This window comes from Mustela erminea, chromosome 1, assembly GCF_009829155.1.
Source record: "Mustela erminea isolate mMusErm1 chromosome 1, mMusErm1.Pri, whole genome shotgun sequence".
Lineage (NCBI taxonomy): Eukaryota > Metazoa > Chordata > Mammalia > Carnivora > Mustelidae > Mustela > Mustela erminea.
The window spans coordinates 13,734,353-13,745,079 of NC_045614.1; the positions used below are offsets into that span (position 1 = coordinate 13,734,353).

Genomic DNA, 10,727 nt, shown 5'->3' on the forward strand with positions numbered 1-10,727 from the left:
AGACCCTGTAGAGTCAAAAACTCCCCTTCCGAACCGGTAGGAGGAATCCCTTAGTTGGAAACCTCAATGGCAGACCACCGTAACTGTGCTCCTAAACATAAAAGGAAAAGACACCCCTAGCCTCAGGCCAGCTGCGATCCCTGAACCTGCCCGCTCTCCCACGTCGAGTGTGCGGTTCTTAACAAACTGCTTTGTGCTTGCTACCTTCCTCTTGGCTGTCTTCACTCCAGCGCAGATCCTCGGGTAAATCTTTCGTGGGGAATTCAAGAACCGAGACCTCCATTCACACAACGCGGTCCCCCCGCCCCCCCCCGCCCCGGTAACATGAGCAAGTCTGCAAGTTACACAAGATTTATTGGCTCATGGTGGGCCGTATTTTTTGTTATTTAAAGTAATCGCTGCATAACCCATGAAAGTTACTTTAGGAAGACTTTCTAGAACTAGAATTGCTTTTTTTCACATTTCTCCGCTAAAAGCCCGTGCGTGCGTCGGGAGAGGGTGATGCCGCAAGGGTTTCTGGGGAGCGTAGTTCTGGTTTAGGGTAAGCCAAGACTTCTGGCGCAGAGCGGGGATACTTCTGGCGGAAGTCGCTAGGAGAGAGAAGGAAGCAACGCAATTTTCCGTAAACGTCGCTCACGGGCGCTCCTGCGCGACGCACGGGGACGTGGCTGCACTTTCCCATGCGATTGGCCAGCTGTCTTCCGGGCACGCGCAATCGGCTCTTTTGACCCCGCCTTCCTTACGGTAGTCTGGGATTTGTAGTTCAAACTCTTACCCGAACTCCGCGGCGGTTCTGCCGCTCGGAGTTGCGAAGCCGTCCCGGCCTTCGGCTCTTGTCTGGGAAGATGGATTCAGGACCCGGGACCGACACGGCGCCGCTGACTGGCCTGGCATGGTCGACGGCCTCGGCGCCTCCCCCGCGGGGATTCAGTGCGGTGAGCTACGTCGGGGGCCCGGGGATTAGTGGGGGCAGAGGCGGCCGCGTCGGGGTAGGAGCCTGATGCTGACTCCGGTCCCCGACGTAGATCTCCTGCACCGTAGAAGGGACGCCCGCCAGCTTCGGCAAGAGCTTCGCGCAGAAATCTGGCTATTTTCTGTGCCTCAGTTCTTTGGGCAGCCTAGAGGTAAGGGGCGCCGTCCTTCGGCATCCCCCGGGTACGCCCACTCCCCCGTCCTCTTGCGAGGCCCTACGCCAGGCGCGCTGTCCCCGCTGCAGAGTGACTGTCGCTGTGTCCTCCCCTTCCTCCCCCTCAGAATCCGCAGGAGAATGTGGTGGCCGATATCCAGGTCCTGGTGGACAAGAGCCCCCTCCCACCGGGCTTTTCCCCGGTCTGCGACCCCCTGGACTCCAGTGAGGCCCGCGTCCGAGGCTGGGGGTGGGATGGGGGGCCGCGTTCGGGTCCCCGTGGGTAGGACCAGGGAAGGGTGGAGGGACGACAGGACAGGTGCTTGTTTTCCGAGCCACGACCGCGCACTGGGTGATGACAGGGCTGGCTGTGGAGTTGAGCCCTGTTCTGGGGCGGGGCCACATGCCCTGCCCTGCGTAAAAATGTGTGGTTGGCACAGCCTCTGACCTAGACCAAGAGTTGTGACCCGTTTCATTACTGTTTCTGCTGCATCTTACACTGTAGCCAAGCCGCACCACGGGTCATTGCCAAGCCTTTTCCTTTCCAGGCTTTTGCACACGGTTTCCTCTGCCTGGAGCACCCTTCCGGGACTCTTCCCGCTAGTTAATACTTGGTTCTCCCCCAGGTCTTTGGTTACCTCTCCCCACCCCTCTCCTCTGGCTCCTATAGCCGGAGCTGTCCTCCCAGGCCTGACCCTCTGCTGCTTTCCAACCACCTGGCTCCCCCGCCTCTCGCTGGACTTGTCACGTGTATTTAACTCTCAGGATGTTTCTATGGATTTTGGAGTTGGCAAAGTTTTTCTGTTCAGATGGAGATAGTAGATGTTTTAGGCTTTGCAGGCCAGGTAGTGCTGTTGCCTCCCTGCTCCCCCACCCCCCACAATCCTTTAAAAACATGAAAACCATTCTTAGCTCATAAGCCCTGTAAAAACAGATTTTGGACGTCTTTTGGCACATAGGCTGGGGTTTGCAGACCCCTGGATTAGAGGACGAATGAAAAGTGAGGTTTGCAGGCCAGGATAGGCATTCAGTTCTGTCTGATTTCATAGCTGTCCACCCTTGCTGTAGGTGCCCATGGTCATCCCATGAATGCTTCTCCATGTCACCAGCTCCTAGAGTTACATGGAGTCCCTTCCTTTGGCTATACCATTCATGATTGAACCGTTGACCTAAAGCTCTCCAGGGAGCTGCTTTAAACAGTGCCCTGGCGAGCGTCATCCTGGAGCCATCTTTGGACCCCCTTCACTGCTTCTTCCCTCTTCTCACACCCTTGCCACCCGCCCCCCACTCCCAGAGGCCTCTGTGTCCAAGAAGAAACGCATGTGTGTGAAGCTCGTGCCCCTGGGGGCTGCAGACATGGCTGTGTTTGATGTCCGGCTGAGCGGGAAGACCAAGACGGTGCCTGGATACCTGCGAGTAGGGTACGGCCACCCCCAGCCTCTGGCCTCCTTTGCCCTGCTGACCCTCAGGGACTCTCCTGAGGCTTCCTGTGCCTTCCGTCACTTCCCTGTGCCTCAGTTTCCACAGGTTAAATCTGGGCTAATTTGTATCAGTCTTGTAGGGTTCTTGGGAAGGGTGCGTTGATGAGTCTGAAGCTCACAGTACGTGCTCAGACACAGCAATATTAATTTGGAATGTTGCTCAGGGTGTGGGCTAAGACAGAAGGCAAATCCCCCAAAGGTCTGGGGTCATCCTCTTGGGCCAGGACCCCTCCCTACTTCTCTCTCCTTCTAGGGACATGGGGGGCTTTGCCATTTGGTGCAGGAAGGCCAAGGCCCCAAGGCCAGTGCCCAAGCCCCGAGCTCTCAGCCAGGACATGCGGGGCCTCTCCCTGGACCCACCTGCCCAGCCCAGGTGAGTCCTCAGGCTTGGGGATGGGGTGGCCATGGGGGGGATTATGGCTGACCTGTGCTGTCCTGCCCCCGTCAGTAAGGGTGGCTTTCCAGAGCGGACCCTGTCCAGGTTAGGCTCTCGGGCATCTACACTGCGGCGGAGCGACTCCATCTACGAGGCCTCCAACCTCTATGGCATCTCAGGTGAGCGCCCTGCAAGAAACGGAGGCCCTGGGGCGGGGTAAGACTGGCTCGAGGTGGGCTGGCCGGGAGGGGGTGGGGTCAGGGTTGGAAGCCGGCTTGGGCCTCCCCAGTTTTTTGCAAAGACTGCAGAGAGCCTGGGGCTTAGGAAAGGGCCTTTCTGGCTGGTGGTGGACCGCAGGCAGGCCGCACCCGCCTTGTGTCTCAGCCCCTACCCTTACCTGCCTTCCTCAGCCATGGATGGTGTTCCCTTCACCCTGCACCCCCGGTTTGAGGGCAAGAGCTGTGGCCCCCTGGTGAGTCTCTGCGGGGGGGATCCTGGGTCTGTGCCTGCCAGTTGCCTTCCTAAGGGTTCAGGATGCAGGGAGGGAAAGAGGGTCATCTGTGTACCCAGTGGCCCAGCACAGAGGCCCGTGTTCCTGGGTTGGAGGAGGCTGGAAGCCAGAGGGTCGTAGTCCCAGAATGGGGAATCAGGCGGGACAGCTGGATGCTGGCGGCAGGAGGCTGTGGCAGGAAGGATGAGGGGATGTTCAGGCAAATACTGGGGGGCGGCCCTCCTTGAGGATGAGGGAATGGGGTTCCAGGAGGTTAGGGTCCCTCCCGCAAGACTGACCCATGTCTGCCCACCAGGCCTTCTCTGCCTTTGCTGATCTGACAATCAAGTCGCTGGCGGATATTGAAGAGGAGGTGGGTGTGGGGCCCAGGATGGGGTGCTAGGGGACCCCCGCCTTCCTGGTACCCCAGTTTGCCCCAGCCACACCCCATCTCCTGAGAGCTGGAGCTCGCTAAGCCCTAATTGTCTTCACCCCCTCACCATTCCTCAGGCACCACTATGCCCCCCTCACTCACTCTGTTTTCCCTTTCCCCCTGCTCTGCTGCCCCCCAGTATAACTACGGCTTCGTGGTAGAGAAGACTGCAGCCGCACGCCTGCCCCCCAGCGTCTCGTAGCTCTCGGTCAGCCCCGGGACAGAGCCCCACCACCCGCCACCCCGGGACCGGCTGCCGTCCTTCCCCACAGCATCTTGGGAACCTTGGCAGGGCAGGGCGTTCTAGACCCTCAGCCACCCAGGGGAGCCACAGCCCTGGAGAAGGAGCAAGACCGGTCTGCTTGGTGATGGGGTCTCTCGCCCCCTGGGCCCTGCAGGGCAGGTGTGGGGGCTGGACGGAAACCAGTGCCTTCAAGTCATTTGTGTCAAAACTCTCTGGTGCCTGGAGAGAGCCTGGGGCTTAGGAAAGGGCCTTTCTGGCTGGTGGTGGACCGCAGGCAGGCCGCACCCGCCTTGTGTCTCAGCCCCTACCCTTACCTGCCTTACCTGCAGGCGTCCTCCTGGCAATAAACACTACCCTGTGCCCACCGTCTGGAGTCCTGATCCTGACTGCTGGTCCTCTGTGGCTCACTGTCTTTGCCATGCGCACCCAGCACAAGACAGGGCAGGTGCCCACCCAGTAAGCAAAATCGAGGAGAGGCAGCAGCTCCACTGCCACGGCCAGAATATTCCGCAGAGGCAGGGAACAGGCTTAGCAAGCGACTGAGCGGGCCTGTAGATCAGAGAAGCCTCGGTCTGCCCCTCCGACACTGCATGTAGCAGGAGTGTTTGGATCATGGGGAGGGGGTCAGATCCCCAACACCTGATGTGCAGTGTCTCATTTGGTGTTCCCACACCCCGATAGGAAGCCCTAGTTTTGGCATCTTACAGATAGGGAAACTGAGGCCAGAGCAGCTGAAGTCACAGCTGAGATGTTCTTTTTTTAAAAAGATTTTATTCGAGGGGCGCCTGGGTGGCTTAGTTGGTTAAGTGGCTGCCTTCAGCTCTGGTCATGATCCCAGCGTCCTGGGATCGAGTCCCACATCGGGCTCCTTGCTCAGAAAGGAACCTGCTTCTCCCTCTGCCTGCCTGTTGGCCTACTTGTGATCTCTCTCTGACAAATAAATAAATAAAATCTTTAAAAAAAAAAAACGATTTTATTCAAAAGAGAGAGCGCGAGAGAGTGAGCAGGGGCAGGGGCAGGGGCAAAGGGGCAAGCAGGCTCCCTTCTGAGCACAGAGCCGGACACAGGGCTCCAGCCCAGGACCCTGAGATCCTCACCTGAGCCTAAGGCATATGCTTCACCAACCAAGCCACGCAGGCGCCCCCACAGTTGAGATTTGAACCCAGAGCCTACGTCTTAAGGCTCCTCTGTGTATCTTTTTGCTCTGCTCTGCAGTGGATCCATTCAGTCAGTTCTTATTCGCGGTGGTTCCGTTCTGAAACATTGCAGTGAACGCTGACTTAGGGCATACTGGATTCCACAGCAAATACAGAGGTAGGTTCCTGCAAGCCTTTAGTCACCTTTTTGTTGAACAATCGGTACGTGACCTTGTTTGGTGTGTTTCAAGACACCTTATTTAATACATACGGCTAACTGGTTAACATTGAACTTCCAGCCGGCCGCGCTCTAAACTCAAGCCTGAACAAAGCTCTGCAAACACACGTTTTCTCCAGGAGGCACATCCCCGCCTTCTTGCATTTGGGGACACTAGACAGCACTAAGCACTGTGCTTGGAGACTTTTTTCTTCTTTTCTTTTTTTTTTTTAGATTTTATTTATTTACTTGAGAGAGAGAGTACCAGTGGGGGAGGGGGACAGAGGGAGATGGAGAAGCAGACTCCCTGCCGAGCGGAGAGCCCAGCTTGGTGCTCTATCCCAGGACCCTGAGACCATGACCCAGGCCAAAGGCAGCTGCTCAATTGACTGAGCCACCCAGGTACCCCTGGAGACCTTTTTTAAAAAAAAGATTTTATTTATTTGACAGAGGTCACAAGTAGGCAGAGAGGCAGGCAGAGAGAGAGGGGGAAGCAGGCTCCCTGCTGAGCAGAGAACCCGATGCGGGGCTCGATTCCAGGACCCCGAGATTATGACCTGAGCGGAAGGCAGAGGCTTAACCCACTGAGCCACCTAGGTGCCCCCGGAAACCTTTTTAAATAGCAAAACTGCCATGCAAAAATGTGGAAAATGCCACTAGATGGACCATAGAAAGGTCACTTGTGCGCAGTCCAAGCTGATGTGAGATGGCGTCCCACTTCAACGGGGGCCGTGTCCCTCGGTGATACACATTTCCGGAACCCTGCTCTGGGCTCTCCGCTCAGCGTGTCCCTGAGTGACCACGAAGGGCTACAAGCTTTGGTTTGAAGGTGGCAAATCAATCTCGGCCAGCGGAACTCAACAAACACCGGGATCTGCGCATAACGGGGTGGGCCAATGTGTAAATGAATGATCCAGGGCTCACACCATTTTTCTCCCACACCTCCGCATTTCTTCCTTTCCTGCTCTGTCCGCCCTAGGTCCCCGCAGCATCAGAGTGGCCCAGGTTCTGCTGATGTCAGGAACATCCCCGTATCTCTGTGGCTTAGAAAGGCTAAGGCTTCTTTCTCTTTTGTACTGGGTGCAGATGGTGGGGCAGCAACAGACTGCTGGTCACAGGCTCTGAGACCCGCCCAAAGGGGCTGCCCCTTCTCTGCTGTGACAGCATGACCAGACTCAGGAAGCTCTTGCCCTGTCAGTGAGATACCCTGGATTAGAAGTGCCTCGTCAGAGCTCTGGTCACAGATCACCAGCCAGAACTCGCCCCACTTGGTCCCCTGCAGGGGTGTACCACCCACTTAGCCACTTGTGTCCTGTCCTGGTCTGGAGTCAGAGGGAAGCAGAATGGTCCTGTCCTGGACGTCTGAGGGGAGAGACAGCAAGCTGTCCTGGACAGGGGGGCAAGGGGAAACTGAAAATATGCTCCCTCCCCCGTATAGCTCAGCTGCCTCGGGAAAACTAGGCCTTTGGTGCTTAGACATCTCCCCACCTCTCCGCTCTCTGGGCGCCTGTTGGTCCCGCCCAGGCTGCTCTGGCGCCGGCCGTGGAATCTGATCAGGCCGAGAAGCAAAGGCTGTTTGTTCTCCCTGGTCACCCTCTTGGCCACCCTGAAACCAGCTCTGGATCACTTTCCAGGGCATCCGTGGGTGATCAGGGGCCCCCAGATGAGCCGTCCTGGCCCCGGATCTGACTGGACTTGCTGGTATTGCTAGGCCGATTACCCAGCAAAATCCCAACCCTCTGAGTCCCCTGGGGCCCGAGGACTGCATTGGGAAGTGCGTGAGGGTCACCTTGGAGCCTACTCATGCACCTCTATCTTGGGCCACATCAACCCTGACTCCTGTGGCTGAGTTTATACCACCTTGGGCTACAGAGGAGGGGGCCAAAGCTTTATCCCTCCTGCCTTTGGCTTGCTCCCACCTGAGACAGGTGACATAGGGCGAGATGAGGTTCCACCTCCCCTGCTCACTTGCTGGTGACGCTGAGCTGTGGCTTAGCCTCTCCATACCTCAGTTTCTTCATCTTTATAATGGGAATCTCAATGGGCCTTACCTCAGTGCAGCTCTGAGGGAGAACGCACTTGTCCCTCCACGGCTCTACTGACTTGCAGAAACACTTCCCAGCTCCAAAAGTTCTGCCCAGCTGAATGGTTTCTGGAGGTCAAAGTCCAAGCAGGTGCAGGAGGGATGCAACCCCAGCGGCCTCTGCTAGTGCAAAACCCGTGCTTCCTGTATTCAAATGTTGCTGAGCCCAGCTGTGGCCCCTACTGCTCTCTCCACCCCATCAGAGCACCCACCTGGGACAGATTCAAACGTCCCTTTGCCACCCGCCTTCAAGCCCCCTAAAGCTACAGGGTTCTACCTCATCAGTCATCCTACCGGCTCTTGAACTTGATAGAAGTGTAATGCCCTCCTGAGTTCTCTTCTGAGTCTGGCTAATTCTGTTCAGTATTCCCTCTCTGACATTTATCTAGGGTGTCGCCTGTATGAGTCATTCCTTTTTCTTCATTGCTGAGTCCATTGCATGGATGTACCAGTCTGTTCCCCGGCTCCCCTGCTGATAAACGTCTGGATTGTCTTCCATCTGCGACCACCGAACAAAACCACCCTGGGTACTGTTGCACATGTCTTTTGAGGAACGCGCACCCGCTCCTGTTGTGTAAATGCCCCGAGTGGCGATCGTGGGTGGTAGGCGAGGCCTGTGTTCAGCTCTCAGAGTTGTAGCCAGGCACACTCCCAAGGCTGTTGTATCAGTTTACGCTCCCGCCCCCAGTGAATGAGTTTCAGCGACTCTGTGTCTTCACCAACACTTGGCATTGCAATTGCATTAATTTTGGCCGTTGGTCTCGCCAAAGTTTGAGTTCCTTAGCTGTTCTGCAGTCTTGGCGGCTTAGAGATCCTAACTGAAAACAGCTGATTTGTGCTGTATGGAAAACACCCCTTTCTCATCTTGCTCAGACCCCTGCCCTTTTTAATTGTCTTCGGGCAGAGCCTGACGAGAATTTACGAGACATTAGGTAGTTTCTGAGATGATCCCCAAAGACCATGGTGTCCCGGTGTTCAGACCCCTATAATCCCCTCCCTTGGGTATGGGCTGGACCTAGCAACTCACTTCTAACCAACCGAACATAGCAAGGGGGATGGGTGTCACTTCCATGATTAGGTTCTAAGCCAGTGGCTTCCATCTGGTTGCAGACTCTCTTGCTGGTTTTGCTAAAGCAGACTGGCTTATAAAGATATAAAGATGTATGATGGGCCTGAGGGCAGCCTCTTACCAACAGCCAGAAAGGAACCAAGGCCCTTAGTTCCGCAGCTTGTAGGGAATGGATGGACCCCTGCCAACAACCCCAAAGTGAGCTTGGAAGCAGATCCCACCCCTGTTGAACCCAGATTGCAGTCTGAAGGGGAGGTCTCAGTTGAGCCATGCCCCAGATTCCTAATCTCCAGAAACTGTCAGATAATAAATGCGTGTCTTTTTTTTTTTAAGATTTTATTTATTCATTGGGCAGACAGAGATCACAAGTAGGCAGAGAGAGAGGAGGAAGCAGGCTCCCCGCTGAGCAGAGAGCCTGATGCAGGGCTCAATCCCAGGACCCCAGGATCATGACCCGAGCCAAAGGCAGAGGCTTTAACCCACTGAGCCACCCAGGCACCCCTAAATGCATGTCCTTCTGAGCGGCTAATTTTGGAGGATGATTTGCAGCAAGAGCTAACAGATACAAACTCAAAGGATATTGAAGTTGGAAAGCAAGAGTGCTGGATTTTCAGATAGTATTTTTGTGATTATTGCTCCATTTTGTGATTATTGCTCAGTTTTGCATCTTGGGTGGTCTTCTGAGCCTTCTTTTTTTTTTTTTTTTAAAGATTTTATTTATTTATCAGAGAGAGAGAGGGGGAGAGAGCGTGCACAGGCAGACAGAATGGCAGGCAGAGGCAGAGGGAGAAGCAGGCTCCCCGCTGAGCAAGGAGCCCGATGTGGGACTCGATCCCAGCACCCTGAGATCATGACCTGAGCCGAAAGCAGAGACTTTAACCCACTGAGCCACCCAGGTGCCCCCATGAGGTCTTTTCAAAACTCTTATTTCACCCAAACTATGTTTTAAAGTGTGTTCATAAAGTGTTCTCTGGAGAGTGCGTGTGTGTGGGGGGGGAATATGCCCCTTGTCATGCAGAGCAATTTCCTTCAAGGTGGCATCTGGCTTTCCATTCTAAATATCACAAGCACAGAGGACCCCAGCTCTGTCCTGCCACTTTCAGTAGATTGCAGAACTAAAGAGAGACCAGTTGGATCAAGGGGACAACAACGGTGATGCTTGTGTGAATTACTCAGGGTATCCAAGCCATGGTGGGCAGCCAAAACTCAATAGTTCTTCTCAACCAGGAATAGTGTGGTTAAGTGTTTTCAGTATCCCCCACTATGCCTGCTGTTGCAAAAATGCAACAAAGCTGGAACAGACACTCTCAGCCCCCAACTCCCCTTCACCCTCTTCATGTTTATCTCTTCCTGATGAATGTCTTTCACAGAAAATACCTCCAACCTTTCCTGGGCCCTCCTTTGGCCACAAGAGTGTGTCCAGATTGTGCACAGGGAAGACCAGAAGTGTGAGGGGTTAATCTCTCTAGAAGCAGCTCTCAGCCAATACCTGATGGGGTTCAGTGGATAAACACCCCAGGCCCAAGCCCCTGTGTGGGGACCACTCTGCTGTGTGTGCTCTATGCTGTTTCCCAAGGGTCCCCAACAGCATGGAGCCTCAGTTGCCCACAGTACTATCTGCTCACTGGCGTCCCCGAAGGGCTCTGGGGGTTCCTGGGGTAATATCCCATATAGACAAACCACATCCCTCAAATCCTCTCAAGGTCTAGTTCTCTCTTTTTTTAAATTTTTTTTTAAAGATTTTATTTATTTCTTTGACAGGGAGAAAGATCACAAGAGGCAGACAGAGGGAGGGGGGGAAGCAGGCTCCCCGCCCAAGCAGAGAGCCAGAGGTGGGGCTTGATCCCAGGACCCTGAGATCATGACCAGAGCCAAAGCAGAGGCCGAACCCACTGAGCCACCCAGGCGCCCCTCAAGGTCTAGTTCTGATGATCCAAATCCAAGGCAACATCTTTGAGAGATGTTGTCCACTTTCTAATCACACAGGATGCTGACAGCTGCTGGTTTTGCATGGCCCATGGAATTAATGGAGACATCAATATCCTTTTTGATTTGGTCCTCATAGCTGTGTT

The 10,727-nt window shown here is 55.0% G+C and overlaps 1 protein-coding gene across 3 annotated transcripts; it reads left to right on the top strand.

The window, feature by feature from the left end:
* Positions 1 to 748: 748 nt before the first annotated feature.
* On the top strand, positions 749 to 4,305 carry MVB12A (multivesicular body subunit 12A). 3 transcript variants are annotated; one of them, XM_032315195.1, is made up of 9 exons: positions 749 to 935; positions 1,026 to 1,124; positions 1,255 to 1,351; positions 2,421 to 2,547; positions 2,861 to 2,980; positions 3,056 to 3,162; positions 3,394 to 3,455; positions 3,790 to 3,846; positions 4,046 to 4,305. In XM_032315195.1, exons 1-9 carry the CDS (start codon positions 846 to 848, stop codon positions 4,106 to 4,108), a joined length of 822 nt encoding a protein of 273 aa, XP_032171086.1. In that variant the 5' UTR covers positions 749 to 845; the 3' UTR covers positions 4,109 to 4,305. The 3 variants fall into 3 exon arrangements, with proteins under 3 accessions (XP_032171086.1, XP_032171100.1, XP_032171091.1); XM_032315209.1 differs by lacking the exon at positions 3,394 to 3,455; XM_032315200.1 differs by lacking the exon at positions 1,255 to 1,351 and having other exon boundaries at positions 765 to 935.
* Positions 4,306 to 10,727: the final 6,422 nt, after the last annotated feature.